This window comes from Tenrec ecaudatus, chromosome 4 (assembly GCF_050624435.1).
Source record: "Tenrec ecaudatus isolate mTenEca1 chromosome 4, mTenEca1.hap1, whole genome shotgun sequence".
NCBI classification, from domain to species: domain Eukaryota; kingdom Metazoa; phylum Chordata; class Mammalia; order Afrosoricida; family Tenrecidae; genus Tenrec; species Tenrec ecaudatus.
The window spans coordinates 10,197,332-10,217,295 of NC_134533.1; the positions used below are offsets into that span (position 1 = coordinate 10,197,332).

The 19,964-nt window shown below is 46.4% G+C and overlaps 1 protein-coding gene across 1 annotated transcript in view; it reads left to right on the forward strand.

Annotated features, from left to right (window-relative positions):
- LOC142445591 (solute carrier family 22 member 6-like) overlaps nt 1–19,964 on the forward strand; it is a 46,465-nt gene that overhangs the window by 15,221 nt on the left and 11,280 nt on the right. Inside the window, exons 9-10 of the mRNA XM_075547549.1 lie at nt 6,155–6,358; nt 6,722–6,783. Of these exons, the coding sequence (XP_075403664.1) occupies nt 6,155–6,358; nt 6,722–6,783 (266 nt within the window). The remainder of the gene's footprint in view (nt 1–6,154; nt 6,359–6,721; nt 6,784–19,964) is intronic.

Genomic DNA, 19,964 nt, shown 5'->3' on the forward strand with positions numbered 1-19,964 from the left:
ATTTCCATGGGTTTTGATTGTGAATCTAAGTGAATTGAAATCCTTGACAACTCCAATCTTTCCCCCGCGTATCATCATCTGGCTCGTTAGTCCACTCATTCATGTGGACTCTCTGTTGAGGTGTCATCCATACGGAAGGTTGCATTTTTTTTTAATCTTTACCAGAAAGTGCTTCAAGTATTCGCTTTCATCCAACTAGGTCATATCATCTGCATATAACTGCATAAAGTTAATGAGGCTTCCTTCAATCCTGTTGCCAGATTCTTCAGACAGTCCAGCGTCTCTGCTTACTTTCTCTGCAGAGAGATTGAATGGGTCTGGTGAAAGGATTCAACCGGGATGCACCTTTAATGATTTAAAGCTACCCAGCATCCCCTTGTTCTGGTTGAACAACTCCCTCTTGGTCCATGGGCAGGTCTGCACGCCTGCTACTAATTGTTCTGGAATTCTCATCCTTTGCAATATTACTCACAATCCGTTATGACCCACACAGTCAAGGGCCTTTGCACATGCAATAAAGCACACATAAGCATCTTTCTGGTATTTTCAGTTTTCAAGTCAACGTTCATGGAACATCAGCAATGCTATCTCTCACTCCATGTCCACTTCTAAATGTGCCTTGAATTTCTGGCAGTTCCCTATCAACGTGCTCCTGCAAACTGATTTGGAATCATCTCCAGCAAATTTTCCTTGCAAGTTACATTAATGATATTGTTTGAATATACCGACATTCTGTTGAGTCACCTTTCTTTGTAATAGCCACAAATATGGGTCTTTTCCGATCAGTTTGTCAGGTAGTGTCTTACAAATCCCTTTGCACAGGTACGCGAGTGCCTCCAACATTTGTGTGTTAAAACATCTTAATTGGCACGTGCTCAATTCCTGCAGCCTTATTTTTCACCAGTGCCTTCAGCGCACCCTGGATTTCTTCCTTCATTGCCATTAGTTCGTGATTATATGAAACTTCCTGAAATAGCTGGTTGTTAACCAAATTCTCCTTTTTACTGTCTCTCTTCTTTTGATGGCTCCCGTGTCATTCAAGTACGTATCGAGCTCCTAACCGCAAGGTCGGTGTTTGGAAACCACCAAGCACCTGGAGCAAAGAGATGAGGCTTCGTGCTCCTGTAAAGATGGAGTCTCGGAAACACACAGGGGCCGTTCTGCTCTGTTTCCTAGGGTCTCTGATGAGTCAGAGTCGGCTCGATGGCAATAGACGAGTTGGGATTGGTGTCATTCAATATTTTGTCCATAGAATCCTTCAGTATGACATCTTGAGACTTTCTTCTTCCTCTTCTTCCTCTTCCTCTTCTTCAGTTCCTTCAGCCTAAGAAATGTTCTTCTCGTTCGCTTTTATAACAACTGGCCTTTACACATTCATTATACTATAATGATATATCTATATACATGCTTATGACATCTACTTTAGTTTGTTTCCCCAAGGTGCCCTTGGAAATCTTCTGTCTGGCTCTTTTACCTTATCATCTGATTCATTCCCTTTAACTTTTCTATGTTTAAGAGCAAGTTTGAGTCTCTTCTAATGCCCATTTTGATGGAAGACGGCTTTAAAATTAGAAAACATGCTAATATTCCACATAGTTAATTACTACTCCAGTCAACCAGGAAAATCATTTAATAAAAGTCAATGTCCATTCAAAACATACTTAGTAAGCAGGAGTAGAAGAAGCTTAACTTGATATAAAATATCTACCAAAAATTCACAGAAAAATATTACTCTCGATAATGAATTACATTATTATGAAATATCAAATTATGAAATACATTTTAAAGGACTTCTATTCCCATTCATGGGAAACTAGACTGATCCTATCACTGAAACTAACAAACATCCACCAAAGAGCTGGAGAGACAGTAAGGAAAATCTAAGCCAATTATCCTAAGGAAAATGAGATTCCAGAGAGGTAAGCAGGACACCTGAACTCCAAAGCAAACACTAAACTTAATGGAAACATTCATATGTAGTCCCTTCAAGATCAGCATCAACAGCAGAGAAATAAAAAGAAATAAGAAGTGTTAGAATTAACGAGAATTTTTTGTAATAAAGGGAAATTTTTTGTAATAAAGGAGAGTTTTTAATAGTATTTAAAGAGACAAAATAATAATAATTTATGAATTATGAAGGGTTCATGAGGAGTGGGGAGGGAGGGGGGAAATGAGCAGCAGATCTTAAGGGCTCAAGTAGAAGGCAAATGTTTTGAGAATGATGATGGCAACAAATGTACAAATGTGCTTGACACTATGGATGGACGGATGGATGGAGTGTGATAAGAATTGTACGAGCCCCCAATAAAATGATTCCTTAAAATAGTATTTAAAGAAACTATAATCATCTACCTAGACAAACTAGTAAAAGCAATACACAATCAAATAAGGATGCTGACTACAAAATCAAATCACTAAATTTTCAATAACTAGCCAACTATATCATTTCAAAAATTGAGATACCATTCAGGAAAACGCCACAAGTGGTATTTTATTAGGGAATTAATAGCACCAAAAAGTAACATGGGAGAAATGTTTCAAAACTCTTTTTTTTAATTTAATAAATCATTTTATTGGGGCTCATACACTCTTATCACAATCCATACATACATCAGTTGAGTAAAACAACCTTATACCTTCGTTGCCCTTGTCAGTCTCAAAATTCGCCTTCCACTTGGGTTCCTGGAATCAGTTCATTTTCCTTTCTTTTTCCCCCTCTCCCTCCCTCCCCGCTCCCCCCTTCCAAACTCTTTTAAGGTCATAGGGGTCATCCAAGTCAAGGAAGAGCCTCATCACATGCGTGTTTACAATGACATAATAGTCTAACGCTGTCAATCTCCCCTAACATGGTTTCTAGAAATCCCATTCAATCCTAGTCAGAATTTCAATGAGATTATTGTTCGTCACTCCAAAGTGTATAAGAAAGAACAAAGAACCGCGACTGCTAACTCAATTTTGAAACCGTAGAGAGCAGAGAGAGGGTAGAGACTTGCTGAAGCATCTCTTAAGATACATGACAAAAGAGTTCCCACGGCAGGGCAGGCCGTGGCGCAGGCAGGAGCCGAGCAAAAAAAAAAAAAAGATACATGACAAAGTCACAGCAACAGAAGCAGTGTGCTATTTGGGGTAAAAGAAGACAAACAGAACTGGAGACAGACAGATATTAACATGGATATAAGTATAAATGACAGAGCGATAAAGATGTGACATTGATATAGGGCAGTGTTATTGCTTTGATTACATCAAACAAGATGTCAGCTGCTAATTGAAAAGTTGCAAGTTCAAATTGGTCCAGAGATGCCTTGGAAGAAGAGCTTGGTCATCTATTCCAAATTATTTTTTTAATCACCATTGAAAAGCTTATAGCTTACACTTGCAACCTGACACAGATAGGTGATCATGAGTCAACCCACTGTCATCGAGCTGATGGAAACTCAGAGTGACCTATATGATAAAGGGGGATAAATAATCTAGGCAGGCAAAGAGGGGCTTGTAAGAACAATTGCCAAGTGTCCTGAACTCAAACTCAAGACACCAGACTGTCATCAGGTTGATAGGGAGCAACTGGTGGTTAGCAATTCAGTGCATGCCCCACGATGGCATCAGGGTTTCTGTAATAAACGAGGGAGTATAATTAACTAAATCAGCTCTAATTGATGCAGGAGGGAGGGGAAAGAAACTGGGAAGTTTGTTTAGATGATTGGGGAAATCAGATAATCAGACAAAACTCTCAGTTACGATCAAGTGTTAACAGCAAGTCTGAAGGCTGGAAGGTAGAAATAAAATGCCAGGACAGAAGATAAGGGATTTACATGGTGGTGGGATTTCATTCTAACACAATGAGACATCAGTGTGTGGCTTTAAGCCAGGAGTGAAATGATGTGAGTGATGGTTTTTAAAAGAAACCCTTTGGCTTCTACATGAAGAATAGGCTGGGAAGAGGGAGCTGTGATGGTTAGGAACATGTGGCAGAGTTTAATCAGGTCGCAGCTTGATAGGAGGGCGACTGAGATCAATGCTTTCCACGGCCAGTTTCTTTCTCCCTGGTGATCAGACCAGGGTGCTGCTGCTTGAGCTACTCCTTCATCTCACCCGTGTGCTGCACTACCTGTGGGCCAAGCCAACCCATGGATCTGGTCACCTTGCCATGCATCGTCAGAGCTTGAGGCTCCTCCAAGACCTGCTTCTCCACATTTCTGGTGGATCCTGTCATCCTGTATCCCTTGACAGAGATTGAGACCCCATGGGGCCTGCTTCACAATGCTCCCTCACTACTGACTGTTGCTGCCCCACCATGCTGTCTGCTGCCTTAATCTTGGACCAGCAGCTGAGTGAGTTGAAGGACCTTCAGTATATTAATGGTTCCACAAAAGTGAGTTGGACTGAGCCCTCTGTACTGCTGTGGGGACTAATTAGCTGTTACATTCCTTCTTGCTATATAAACCTATCAAGATAGATAGATAGATAGATAGATAATAGATAGATAGAAAGATAGAATCATAAGTGTCCTAGTTTTGTTCTCTAGAGAACCCTACCTAACACAGGGGCCAAGGTCATGAGTAGAAGTAGGAAGACTAGTTAGGCTACAGTACGGAGGAGCCCTGGTGGTATAGTGGTTACCCCTGGGACTATGATCCACATGGTCAGCAGTTTGAAACCACAAGCAACTCCTCCGAAGAAAGACTGGGCTTTGTACTTCTGTAAACAGTTACCATCTTGGAAACCCACAGGGCCGCTCTGAGTCAGCATTAACTCAATGACAACGAGAGCGTTAGGCTACTGTAATCCCCTAGACAAGAGGGAACAGTGGTGTGGGGTTACGCGATGGGCAGTGTCTGTGGAGAGAAGGGAATACGTGAAGAGACTGTGAATATATTTGGGAGGAAGGGTCATCAGTATTTATCTTTTGAAAATGGGACAATAAGAAAACAAGAGATATCAAAAATGATTCCTAGATAATTCCTTTGGGCAGGAGCCCTGGTGGCATAATGGATTACTCACTGGGTTACTCACTGCAAGGTCAGCAGTTCAAAACCAGTAGCTGCTCCAAGGGAGAGAGATGAGTCTTTCTGCTCCCAGACAGTCTCCAAAACCCCCAGGGCCAGTTGTACTCTGTCCCAGACGGTCTCTGTGAGTTGGAATTGACTCGATGGCAGTGAGTTCTGTTTGAGGGTTTTGTTGCTGCTGCTGTTCTGAGTTTCAGGTGGTGGATGATTGCTAGCCTCACTTAGCAAAGCGAGGGAAGTCTGAGAGAGGATCAGGCTTAGAGGTCCTTGGCCATATAAAACTTAGCTTGTTTACACCTCCAAGTGAAGATGTTGTTTTCGGGTACATAAGAGACCCAAACTCAAGTATAAATTAAGGAGAGCGTGTTTTAAGTTTTAAATGGGACAAAGGCCAGACAAAGAAACATGAGGAAGACCATGAGCATGAACTCATAGTGACATCCAAGGATTCGCTGAGATACAGAACTTCCATTCAAAAGGACAGGGAAAACTGTCCCCAAACCATCAACATGTCACAGTCACAGGTGCAACGAGAGAAGCAGGAACAGAACCAAGGGCACATACATTACGTTAGAAGAGTTTACAAGACTGGTCCAGGTCTCTTCCAACCCGGACAGTCAGGGTATGATTTACAGGGCATGACTCACAACTGTTTGACCCCCAGTACTGTGATCTCCATCAAGGACACACCCAGGTAAGCCCCCTACCAGAGACTCTCCTTCCCCGGGCGGGCTAGGCGGAAGTGGAGTTCATTCACTTCCCAGTGCACTTTGTGCAAGGGCAAGACATCTCATCCCTGATTAATGGTCAAAAACCATTCGGTGGAGGCTTAAAATCCACCTAGTACTCTCCAGATGGATTGTGGCTTTCGCTGCCATCCATAGCCTTCTGCAAAATGGAAAGCTGAGAATTTTAAGCTCTAAAACAATATCAAATAGAAAGTGAGATGTTTCGCATGGATTTCGGGCACTAGATGGCTTGGTAACTGGTTGCCAATCATAAGACAGGCCAATTGCTTCTCAGCATCTCCTTGCAGCCAAGTTACGTACGAGCTTTTGACCCTGGGATGACTGTGAAAAGAAGCGACAGGCAGGGTTTAGGCACCTGGACTGCGCACTGACCTCACCTAATTGCTCTTGCTTCCACAGGCAGCGGGGTCTGAGCCTCCTGCTGATCCTGGCCAACGTAGGCAGCACCTTAAGTCCACTGTTGGCTATGACAGCCGACTTCTACCCACCCCTTCCTCTACTTATGTACGGAGCCGTACCTGTGGCTGCCAGCTCCATCACTGTCCTCCTCCCAGAGACCCTGGGCCAACCACTGCCCAACACAGTGCAGGAAATCGAGAACAGGTAGGCTGCTCATCCTCCATCGTCAGAGCTGGAGGAAGCTCACGGTCCCTTGGTTCAGACCCCTTGACTAATAAGACCACATCCTGGGGAGACCAGTGACTAAGGTCATTCATCCAGTCAGACCCTGGTGGAGCCAACGCTAGAGTCTAAGCATATTTTCTGCCTCGTGGGCCAGGGCTCTGTTCTCCAGGTAGGCTGAAGTTCCTGGCATCCTCCTTGGAACACCTAATTCTTAGACAGTGGGTGATTTGAACAGAAAGCAAGGTGAGTGAGAAAAACACCTAAAAAGAAATCAAATGAGTAGGCAATGCCTAGGAATCCCCCGGATCTGCTCCTGAACCCCGCTTTCTCCTTCTTGCATAGGTGGAAAAAGAAATCTCGGCAGAAGAAACAGGAGCAGCAGATGGTGCCTCTCAGATCTCAGCGTAAGAAAGAGGTGGCTTCTGAGTGTTCAGAAGAGGCTTTGTAATGCCACAGGCTGACCGTTGGGGCCAGCTTTCCTGAGGATAGAGGGGGGAACTCCTGGACCCCCTAAATTCCCACACCAGAAGAAGGAAACTTTTTTAACGGCCATCAATTGGTCTCTATCTGGAAGAAAGAAGGGTAGTAAACACCAAAAGGTCTATGGAAATAATTCATTTTCTGAATCGATAGCAGACCACACACATTGGCTTCCAAGACCAGAAGAACTAGATGGTGCCCAGCCACCAGTACCAACTGCTCTGAAAAGGACCCCGTGAGAACAGCGGTTCTCAGCTGTCAACCTTCCTCATGCTGCGACCCTGTAATGCAGCTCCTCTTGTTCTGGTGACCCCCCCCAACCATAAAATTATTTTCGTTGCTACTTCATAACTGTCATTTTGCTACTGTTAAGATTTGTCATGTAAATATCTTATATGCAAGATATGTTTCCATCGTTATGAATTGAACATAATTAAAGCATAGTGATTCATCACAAAAACAATATTAATTATATAGTTTGAAATATTTATTTCTAATCACAAATAAATGACATTTTCTCTTGAAGCATGGTGTAGCATGGGTAACGAACAGTCTTCACGCTGGGTACTCATCTGTGGGCAGACCCACCTGGAGACAGATAGAGGAGCGGGGTCTTGGTTCCTAAGACAGGAAATATGTGGGGGGTTTTAGGCGACCCCTGTAAAAGGGTCGTTTGACCCCCCCAAAGGGGTCGAGACCCACAGGTGGAGAACCACTGCATTAGAAGGCCCTGGATAGAGTGGGAGAATAATGCAGAACAAAACTCAAAATCGTAAAAGAAACCAGGCTCGCTGGTCAGAAAGAGGCAGTTGGGACTGTTGAGACAGTGGCCCTTCCTCTTCAGGTCTGGAACTGAACGTATTCTTGTAGTAGAAGAATCAACCACTTAAGAGCAACAGGGCACCATTGACCCAAGGTCAGAGGATGGGGGAGAAGGAGGAAAGATGAGAGGAGACACAGGGAGGAAGTGGGATAAGTGGTGGCACACTGAGGGATTGCAATTGGTGGGTTGACCAAAAGTGGGCATAAATTATTGGATGTAAACAGATGATCAAGTCTGTGAACCTTACCTAATTCACACACACACACACACACACACACATACATTTTTAAAGAATGCAGGTGGGTGGGGAAAATGACAGTCAGAGGCCAGCAGGAGGAACCTCTCAGAGAACACTTCCCCCTGGGCCCCCCTCTCCCGGTCAGACTCCCCAAGACTACTTCATGGAAAAGAACAATGTACAAGTTAATAAACTGTTATGTACAAACATCATGATCCGCTCCGGCAACCCTCGCCTAGTTCACAATAGCAAGTTAAGATAAAATGTCCAAGACGGCTCAATGCAAGAAATGTGGATAATCACAGGGTGCAGTTGCCATTAGCGTTTTCCCCTCTGACCCAAATGCAGGGCCCCCCGACTTTCACCAGCCCTCTGTTCAAGAAGCCATGCCACTGATGAGAACAGCAGCTAGAGCTGCAGTGAGCTTAGCAAGGCTTCTGAGCAGCAGAGCAATGTGGCTTTTGGTGATATTTCAATATACTATCAACAAACAACCAGACACTGACATTGAAACACTCAAAGGTCCCCACCATCAAGTCGATTCTTACTCACAACAACTTTAAAGAACAGGGTCGTAGAGCTGCCTCTGTGGGCTTCTCCGCCTGTAGCTCCTCATGACAGTGGGACGCTTCATCTTCCTCTCTCTGAGCCGCTGGTGGTTTGAAACTGCTGGCCTTGTGGTGAGCGGCCCAATGCGCCACCACTACTGCGCCACCAGGCTTTCCTTTTGAACTTTCGGAAGCAATACCACTCCTACAAGCATCCAAAAGTATAATATACTTAGAGCTAAATCTGACAAAAGAGCTCTTAAAGGTGTGTAGTCTGGAAACTGCAAAACCTTGCTGAGCTCAACTAAAGACGACCTCAATACATGGAGACATATACCTAGTCTATGGGATGGAAAAATCAATCTTGGTGAACTGAGCATTCTCACACATCGATAAGCCAAGTACAACATTTGTAAGAAAATTCAATGGGCCTAAAATGGTCAAAATAACTCAGACAAAGGGAACATAAAAGTTGGAGAGCTAACACTACCTTATTCTAAATAACTGTCTCCGTCTGTCAGTACTGCCATTACCAGAGCTATCACAAGGGGGTGGTTACGGAACAGAAAGTTCTTTTCTGCTGATTAGAAGGCTAGCAGTTTAACTTGGGGACAGGAGTCCTCGGGGCCGGCTTTCTCTCTGTGTCAGCTCCGGAGGAAGGTCCTTGGCTCTCTCCGTTCCTTGGTGATCTCCACGGGGCATCACAGGACAATCTCCACCTTTGTCCTTGCTTACTTCTGCACCCAAAGAGCTCCCTGTATATCTCGAACGTGATGGGCTTAAGTGACATTTAAGAGGACACTGGAATGTCTTCATTGACATAACACACACAAAAAATCCCCAAATGGGCTCTCCTCCACATGTGCATCAGCTAGAATGCCAGCACATTTGCGGGGAAGGCACTTCAGTCCATATGGTAACAAAAACAGTACAGTGCAGCGATAGGCAAATAGACCAAATGCACATAACAGGAAGTCCTGAAATAAACCCACGTGTATATGAACAGATGACTTTTTTTTCTCTTGCAAAGAGTAAAATCAATATCGTGGAAAAGGGATAGCCTTTTCAACCAATGGGACTGGAATATCCGTGTGTTTAAAAACAATAATCAACTTGGACCTATATCTTCCACTATATATACAAAAATTACCGCCATCTAGATCACTGACCTCAGTGTAAACCTAACATTATAAGGCTTCTTGAAGAAAGCATAGATAGAAATCTTTATGACTTTGGGTTAGTCAGAGATTTCTTAGATGCAACCTCAAAAGTATAAAAAGAACACATTGATCCACTGGACTTCCTCAAAGGGAAACCTTTCCGTTTTTCTAAAGACTGTTAAGAAGATGAAAAGGCAAGCCACAGACTGGAGAACATCTTAGCAACAAGTGTATTTAATAAGAGACTTATGTTCCAGAATATACCAAGGACTCTCAAGAGCAGGCAAAAGGTAGGAACACTCTACCAAAGATTATTGAATGACAAGCATGGTTAAAGGTGTTTAATGTCATTAGTCAGTCATTAGGCCACTGAAAGTTAAATTCACAATGAGGCCACTAAACACCCATTCCAATGGCTAAAATGAAAAAACTGACTATCTCAAGTGTGGGCAAGAAATCGGAACTCTCAACACTGCTGGCAAGAAGGTAATGTTTGCAACCAATTTGGGGAACAGTTGGGTAATTTCTTTAAAATAAAATAAAAATTTTAAAAATTATTGAAAGTCATTCCAACCAAATAATAAATCATTTTACATTTAAGCATCTATTGAGCATATATTATATGGCCTATAGATACAAGTTCACAATCACATAGAATGTTGATAGCCATTTTAGTTGTAACAACAAAGAAAATGGAAGCAACCAATATATCCTTTAACAGGTGACTGTATTAACAAATGGCAGCATATTCACACCATGAATTTTCCAGTTGTCATAAGTTGACCACATCTCACGGTGACCTGGCGTGTTAAAGTAGAATTGTGTTTGATAGGTTTCTATGGATGATTCAGGGTTTGGTTTGATTTTCAAAAATATCTCCAGACTTTTCTTCCCAAGCACCAGGCGGACTAAACTCTCCAGCTTTCAGTGAGCAGTCAGCCTCATGAACCTTTTGTACACACACACACACACACACCTCAGGGTGCAATGAAACTACTCGTCAATAAAAAGGAATGAATTGCTGATACACGCAACACACAGTTGAGTCCCCAAATAATTATGCTAAGTGAAACAAATCGAACCAAAGAGAAAGAGAGAACATATTACTTGGCTCCATTTCCATAAAATGCAAACTAACCTGTGATAGTTACATGATCTGGTGTCAATTTGGGACTTGAGAGGATTAAGAGTGAAGGGGTGGAGTCTTGTCTGTCAATCAGGTTAGAGCCAATGAGGCCTCTGTGGGCATGGCCTTCCCCTGAGAATTTTGGGAAAACTAGACACTTCTCTCTCTCTGCCCACTCCCTGCGAGACTCTCTACTGACAAGGCTGACTCTGCAAGACATTCCTGAGAAGCCACAGGGACCTACCTTGGTGCAGCCCTGGGTACTGGAGAAGCCACATGGATCCCTGCCAGTGCTGAGATGCTTACACAGCCACTGGATCCAAAGACTTTCTACCCACTGGCCTGTGATCATCCTGCATTCAGCATCATTGCCTGTGTTTCATGAATCTGAAGAGAACTTTATAGATCAGTATTGGATATAGGGGCTAATTTCAGACTTATGGGCTTGGACTGGACTGGGTTGGGATGCTTTCTTAGTGTACAATTACCCTTTATATAAAACTCTCTCATACACTCATGAGTTTCTATGGCTTTGTTTCTCTAGTCCACCCAGACTGACACATAACCTATAGTGACCGAAGGCAGATCTGTGGTTGCTTGGGAATGAGGGTGGGTAGAGAGAGATGAGAGAGGGGAATTGCCAAAGGGAATGAAAAAAAACCTTAAAGGTTATGGATGCATTCAATGTCTTGATTGTAGTGATTGTTTTATGAGTGTTGATACACATGAAAACTTACCAAACCGTATGCTTTAAACATGTACAATTTATAGTACAAGTATACCCTAGTGAAGCTGGTTTTTTTGAGGCGTTTTCCACCGAAACCATTCTCTTGCTACATAGAAAACATTTTCATTCCAAAAAAAAGAGGAAGGACATGATGTCATCGTTTACGTTAGAAACTAGCCCCTATGCTACCAAAGCATTGAAATCAGCTTCAATGTTCCTTTTCCCCCTTTCACGACCACTCAGACCAGTGTGCAGACCTGCTGATGAAGGAGCCTGGAGGGTTCTAAAGGGTGTGAGAGCTCGCTCTCTCTCCCCCTCCTTCCCCCCCTTTTATTTGTGGAGTTTAGCACACACAGGAAATAACATACAAAACACATTACCCAGCCCATCTCATCGGAGCAGTGACAGTATCCTAGTCAATCCCCCATGGATGTGGCCCTTTCTTCTCCTTTGTTCTCTCCCACTCTCTCTCCTTCCCTCCCTTTCCTTCCCCCATCGCTGTGCCCCACAGTCCGCCCCCCACGCCCACCCCCACAACCTCAGCCTCGCCAAAACCTTCAAAGTGTGCTTGTTTGGGTGTGAAAACCAATTTTTCTTAGTTAAAAAAACTCTTTTAAATAAATTTGATTTTTTTTAACTTGCAAAAAAATTAAAAAGTCACACAGTCTAGCCTTCTGCCTCCTGTAGCATTTCACACATCATTGCAGGCAACTGATTGAGAGGAGGGGAATAAAAACAGACAATGATGTCTGAGGATTTGCTAAGGACAAGCAGACATGGCAATCTTGGGTTCAATAGCCTATGAGGCATCCTCCGGCTGAGCAAGGTTCAGGGACACACCTAAGACCACCCATCTAAGAGGGGGAGGCCAGGAGGCTACACTCGCACCAGACAGTTGACTTAACTGAACGATCGAATGAACCCACTGCCATCAAGCCTGTTCTGACTCATCGCGACTGTCCGTCTTTATGGGAATGGGAGCAGAAAGCCTCATCTTTCTCCCGAGTGGCCTTCACAGCAGAAGTCATAAAGGCACACCCATACACACACATGCACACACACCATTCTCCCCTTTCAGGCTCTGCTCCTTTCAAGTCTCTCCTTTGGTTAATACAGTGAAAAAGCTTCATGCCACCTACTCCCCCACAGTCAGGCTTTTCTGGAAGTGCGACTGTGTGCCAGGGAATTGCTTCTTGGACTCAGAGCAGCCCCATGTGACAAAGTAGAACTGCCCCCAAGGGGCTTTCTAGATTATAGTCTGTCCAGGAGTTGGTCTTCACAGGAGTGTGTTTCTCCCAGGGAGCCATTGGGTGGGTTTCAAGCTTTGGTTTTACAGGAAGTTACACTGGAGACCGGACTAGCCTAGGGCTCCCCAAAGACTGCCATGGAGTGGATCCTGACTCATTCGCACCCAACCAGGGTGGCTAGTATAGGGGGTCCCTGACATCATTTTATAGAGTCTGAGGGCCTTTCATCTGAGAGCCCCAAATCAGCAAAGATCAGTCACCGATCAGCCTCACCTACAGCCACATCCTCCCTGCCCTGAACAAACCGAGGGGCACCAGTGGGGCAGTCCAGATACTGCAACAACCAGTTCACTGCCTGTGTTAGACGGGGTTCTCTAAAGAGACAAAACCAGATTGCTAGTAATTATATATATAAAGATAGATAGAGTGGGCCAAGAAAGTAAAGGTAATTGTATCTCACGTGAACGCTCACCAAAAAATTACCTCTGAAGAGGAGGACTTTAATAATCAAGTGGATAAGATGACATGCGCTGTGGAGACTGGTCCTCCTCTTTCCTCTGCCACCCCTGTTATCGCCCAATGGGCACATGAACAAAGTGGACATGGCGGCAGGGATGGAGGTTATGCATGGGCACAGCAACATGGACTTCCACTCACCAAGGCTGACTTGGCCACTGCCACTGCCGACCATTTTAAGAGTGAGGAAAGGAAATTATATATGGAAATGTAGCTTATTATTTCATACAGTCAATACTTAAATAAGAACAATAAAAGATGTCCACAAAACCAGATTGTGTTATAAGAAGTCTTAAAATATTAAATAACACCTGACCAAGAAAACAGTTCTTTAAGCGATTTCCGTCTTGCTTCTCGGTCGGTGTCCTGACGGACAATAGTTTTCGCTTTTGTTACTAACAGAGTTCTGCCTGATGTTTTAGACAGCATGAACGTCCAAAAAGAACAAGCAATGTAAATGTGTGATTTCCATCTTAGAGGGACCCCTAATTACAACTGCCATTTGAACAAGCGGCTCGCCAAACTCAACAAAAAATTAAGTATCCAAGGGCTCGGGTAGAAAGAGTATTGTTTCCACAATGATGATGGCACTGTGCTTGACACCGTGGATGGATGGATGGATGGATGGATGGATGGATGGATGGATGGATGGATGGATGGATGGATTGTAATAAGAGTTGTACGTGCCCCCAATAATTTTTTTTAAGTTAGGTATGGGTCCCCGCCGAACCTCACCACCACATGGTACCTTCCCCAGGTCTGCTGGGTGGTCAGAAGATGCCTCCCCCGGGAGTATGCTCTTCTGAGGGATGGCTTTGGGGAGCTCATTCTGTTCTGCAGAGACACGGGCTCCAAGGCTGAGCAACCTGAAATCAGAAGCACCTTGGAGAGCTCCACGTTCCTGCCGTAGGCTCACTTCCGGGGCAGATCCAGCTGCGTGTCAGAGCATTGAGGAAAAGGTCCGTTGGTAGGCGCACGGGGTCTTCTTTCTTGGTTACTCTTGGTCTTCATTAGGACCGCGAACCCGGATGGTTTGAAAGTGAGGCGCGATCCCAAGGAAGGACCTTTATCTTTCTACCACCCCATCCCACCCCACCCCACTTCCCACCCTCATCCTACCTCCCCTAGGTGAATTTCATCAGCAGGTTCTTGGTGCCACAAAAGACCAGGGAACCGTGTGCTCCTTGGGGTGACCTGAAAGAAGACTGCGCCCTACACAGCCCCTAGCCTTAGGCGGGGACCCGCACAGCCCCACAAGGTGGAAGGGCAAGGGTCCCTTCAAGTGTTTCCTAAAAGAATAGATTTCAAGTGTCTCCTTGAGCCTGGTCTCCTAGATTCCATGATGTGAAACGAGACAAGCTGCTGCTGTTTCTTCTTTAATCATTTTGTTGGGGGCTCTTACAGCTCTGATCACAATGCATACATACATCCATGTGTCAAGCCTATTTGTGCATATGTGGCCAACATCATTTTCAAAACATTTTCTTTCTACTTGAGCCCTTGGTATCAGCTCCTTGGTTGTTGTTTTTGTTTTTTTCTCTCCCTGCCCCACCCTCCCTGGCTCATGAACCCTTGATAATTTATTTTAAATTTTTTATGTCTTACATTGACCGCTGTCTCACTTCTCCCACTTTTCTGTTGTCCGTCTCCCAGGGAGGGGGTTATATGTAGATCACTGTGATCGGTTCCTCCTTTCTCTCCCCACCCAGCCTTCTCCTTACCGTCCTGGTATCAATACTCTCATTATTGGTCCTGAGGGGTCCTTCTCCTTTTATAACATGATCGCATACAATATTTATCTTTACAGGATCGACTGCCCTCACTCACATAATCTCTTCCAAATTCATCCATGTCAGGAGGTGTTTGACAGATTCATCATTTTTCTTTAGCGATGCAGAGTTAGGACCCCACTCTATGTATATATTTATCCATTCCTCGGCCAATGGGCATTTAAGTTCTTTCTCTCCCCCTTGATATCATAAGTACCAAAACTCACTTCCATCCAGTGGATTCTTGTGATAAGCATGAGGGGGGGGTGTATCTGTCCGTGTTTTGCACCTGGGTTATATGGGATTCTAATTTTTAATAAGACAACCTTTAGCATTGTATTTCATCTTTATCATTTAGTTTCATAACACAAAGCAAATCGTTTTATTTCCTGATGCCTTAGAAACACATCAGTACCAGAGGTTAGGCCTTGGGCTGCTAAGCACAAGGTCAGTGGTTCAAACCCACCAATCACCCCACAGGAGAAAGACGAGGCTGTCTGCTTCCTCAGAGATCTACAAACTGAGAAGCTCCAAAGATCAGTTGTGCTCGTTCCTATAGGGTCACAAGGAGTCAGCATCGACGCGGCGGTGCTGGGGATTCTGGGATCTCCCTACGAGTTCCATAGCCCTTCTCCTCCAAACGCACTCGCTGCCATCGGACACAACTGCTCCTCGGGGAACTTCCGCAAGGACAACTCTTCACGGGAGTAGAAAGTCCCGTCTTTCTCCCGCAGAGCGGCTGGTGGTTTCAAACTGCTGGCTGACCTTGGAAGTCCCACACGTAACCAATCAAGCCATCAGCGCTCTCGGCCCTGCATTGACTTGACCTTGTAATGGACCACCCTTACCTGGCCTCAGTTTCCCCTGAAAAAAAATCAAAGCTTCACTGCCAGAAAATCGATTCCGAATCAGAGACCCCGGAGGACAGAGTGAAACTGCTCCTAGGGGTTCCTAGACTGTAGCTCTTTACAGGAGTAGAAAGCCTCAACTTTCTCCCTCTGAGCAGCGGGCAGATTGGAACTGCTGCCCTTGTGGTAAGCAGCCTAAGGAATACGGCGCCCTGACGTGCACAGGACTAAATAAAAGTGGGGTGAAGGGAGGCTGCTGGGGTGTGCCCAAAGCACCCCAAGCAGGGAAGGTTTGGGAGTGCATCAACTTCCCAGCAGTGGGATCTGGGGGTCCAGTCCTGGGTCCTGGTCCGGCCCCACCAAGTCAGGGTCTCTGGTATTTCCGGCACCCTGGTCTCGCCATTCTTCAATGATCCTTCTTTGCAGCCTGTCTCGCCAAGCCCTGGTTCAGCAAACCTCAAGGGTGCAGACAAGTTCCAGTCTCGCCCATGGACCTCGGCCCAGAGCTCTGTTTCTAGCCCCGCCCTGTCCCACCCCTTCGCCTTGTCCCCGCCCCCTGCTTCTTCCAGCTCAGCCTTCCGAGTTTGAGCACCTCTTTGACCTTTACCCCGTCTTTCTTCTTGGCCTTGGCGTTCCCCCTAAGGACCCAAGCTCCACCTCAAGACCCCATTAAGCTGAGAACGCGGGGATGTCCCAGCGATCTCCCTCAGTTTCCCCACCAGCAGCATCCGCTTCCAGACCAGGTGGCCGGTTCAGCAGCTCGTCACCTGAGTGAGCAGGTGAGCGCCCCTCCCCCGCGAGGCCCCGCCCCCGAGCCCCGGCCCCTCCCCGCTCTCTTCTTTACCCTCCTCCCTACCCTAGCCTGAGCCTCTAACAAGCCCAGGACCCTGGTCCGCTCATTCTCGGTCCTACTGGGCAAGACTGCTGCCCCCATCTGACCGGAAAGGAACGTCCTGTCCAGCCCGAGCCTCGTCCCGAGGCCGAGCCTCGCAGCCTTGTGCTTTCCCTGGACCATTGGAAGGGTGGGGAGCAGGGGGTGGGAAATCCCTCCTTGACCAGCCCCTCCTCCAACCGCCCCAGACCCAAAGCTGGAACTAAGAGTGGGGGCGGGGCAGGGTGCTGTCCTTGGGACCCAGATCTCTCGCCTCAGGATATCCCAGCCCTGCCTGACCTTGTCTTCCAGTTAGATGTGGCGTTTCTGCATACGGTTTGCTTTTCTTGTCTTTGTTTAATGTCCTAAAGTAGTCTTTAAGCCAGTGGTCCTCACCCCGTGGGTCGCGACCCCTTTGGAGGTCGAAGGAGCCTTTCACGGGGGTCGCCCAATTCATCACAGTAGCAAAGTGACAGCGATGAAGTAGCAATGAAAATAATTTTATGGTTGGGGAGTCACCACCACATGAGGAACCGTCTGAAAGGGTGGCAGCATTAGGAAGGTTGAGAACCACTGATTTATGTGGATGACTGGGAGCTGGGTCCCCCTTCCTCCCCCCACACCCGCATGTTTGCACCTGAGACAGGAGCCTCATTCCACTCACCTCGTCCAAGTCCTGAACATACATTTTCCTTGGCTGCCCAGTGATTACTCGACTCGTCATGGGGAATTTCAGAGTCTGGCACCTGCTGGTGCCCTCCCAACATCAGCCTTCCTCCGGTGAGGCTTGTAACCTTCATCTTCTAGAAGTTTGGTCTTTGTTTGCTTTTATCTGGGCAGAGATAACAGCGGTGCAAAGGCCTTGAGGCGAGGGAGTGCTTGCCGGGTCAGGGCAGCCAGGAGTCAAGAAGGAAGCAAACTACCCAGACCTTGAAAGCCTGGATAAAGACAGGAACTTTGCTCTAAGAAAAAGGGAAAGTGGTTCAAACATTTCCACTTAAATTCCTAAAAGAGCCATCTGACAGTAAACTCAGACTCTCACTGCCACGAGTTGAGTCTGACTCACAGCGACCCTACAGGACAGGGTCGAACTGCCCCGGTGGGTTTCCTGAGACTGTGACTCTTTATAGGACTAGAAAGCCTCGTCTTTCTCCCACGGAGCAGTGGCTGGTTTCGAACTGGTGACCTTGTGATTAGCAGCTCCGTGCGTAACTCACCAGGGCTCCTGACTGACAGGAAGGAGGAGGCAGTGATTCAGAGGAGAGTTGACTGTGGCCAAGACCACAGACATCACCCTCGGGAGGAATTTAAGGGAGAGACGTCAGGATTTTCTGAAGAGGTCTGTTATTTGGGGTGTGGAGGGTAGAACAGCGTCCAGGATGACTCCAGAGCCGACGCAGCTGCAAGGAAGGATGGGATTGCCATCCACTGAGAAAGGCAAGGCTGCAGCGTGAGCAGTTCGGGGGCAGGGATGAGTCATGTCTGAGGGGATTCTAGACATCCAGAAGGAGCTGTCAGCAATCATGACAGCGAGAGCAATACGCCTAGCTCCAGGCTCAGTGCCGCCTGGGAGCCAGCCACTCTTTTGTTGCTTTGCCTATATGAAGTCATTAAATTCTCATAGCAACCCTATGACATAGGAGCTATTATTATGCCCAGCCCGCAGATGGGAAATTCTGGCTCTTACAGCCTGATGTTCAGATACAAAATCAGAGGCTTCTGGGTGGGGATGGACTAAGCCCGCGTGGGCAGTGGGTAGGAGCCCTGGTGGTACATTGTTTACAAGTTGCACTGCTAACAGCAAGGTCTGCAGCTCGAAATCACCAGCTGCTCCTCTCGAGAAAAAACGAGACTTTCTACTCAGAAACTCACAGAGGCAGTTCTACCCTGGGCTACAGGATCGCTATGAGTTGGCATCGACTCAATGGCAGTGAGTTTGGCTTTGGTTGGGGGGAGGGGGTGAAGTACAAGGGCTCACCTAGGACCCTCCCAAATGTAGAGGGTGGAAAAAAGAGGGGTGGGGGCAAAGAAGACTTAGGAGGAGCACTCAGAGAGGAAGGAGGGGAACCAAGAGGGTGTGGCCCTAGAGACTAAGTACAAGGAAGGTTCCAAGAAGGAGACAGCATGGAGTAGATACTAACTCAAAGCAACCCTATAAAACTGTTGCGTGGGGTTTCTGAAATTCTGACTTGTTAGGGAAGCCAACAACCTCATCTTCTTCCAACTGGTGAGTATGAACTGCCATCCTGGCAGTCAACAGCCCCGACACTTTTACCCATTGAGCCACCAGAAACCAAAACCAAACCAAACTCCTTGTTATCAATTGAGTCGATTCTGACTCATAACGACTCTATAGGACAGGGTTGAACTGCCCCTGTGGGTTTCTGAGACTGTAACTCTTGATGAGAGTAGAAAGCCTCATCTTTCTCCCAAGGAGCAGCTGGTGGATTCGAACTGCTGACCTTTCGGTTAGCAGCCAACAGAAAGATGACGAAGAAAAAAAATGCACTTTGGAAACCACAAGTTGAAATCACAAAGTGAAGACTGTGCTTCGGGCATTGGCCACTAAATTGTGATGTGGACTTGGGCAAGTCGTGGAGTCTCAGTTTCCCCTTCTGTAAAATGGCTCCATAGGGCTCCCCGAGGCACTCGTCCCCAGCCCCATCCCAGAGCTACTTGCTGAGTTAGGCTCAGCCTCCCCTGACTCCCCCTGGCTACATCCTTCTGCCCTCACCTCACCCCCAGCTCTTACTTCACTAGAGGACCCCAGTTCACAGTCTGGGATGTCTGCCTGCAGAGGGACTCCCTTGGGTTGATACAGCTGGTAATGGGGGGTGGGGGTTGTCATTACTATCAATACTTGTCCTTACCTCACCTCATAGGGCTCACCCCTTGCCTCGCCAACCTGCCAAATTTCTATCCTCTAGCGCAGGCACCTGGCTCCAGCCCAAAGATCAAGTAGGTTGCAGCTGCAACTAAGGGAGAGAGAGGGGCTGCCGGCTAACCCTCTGGACCGCAGAATCCCAAAAGTTCATTTTCTGGAAGGGTGGGAACCATGGATGGAGGGGAGGACTAGGGTTTGGAGTTAAGAGCTGGGGGCAAGGAGCTCATACGTTAGAATGGGGGGCTTCTAGGGAAGCTCATCCAGAGGGACCCCTGGGAGCTCCGCAGATTCCAGGGAGATGCTCCACATAAGAAAGGTCCCATCTCAGACGATGTATGGAAAACTTCC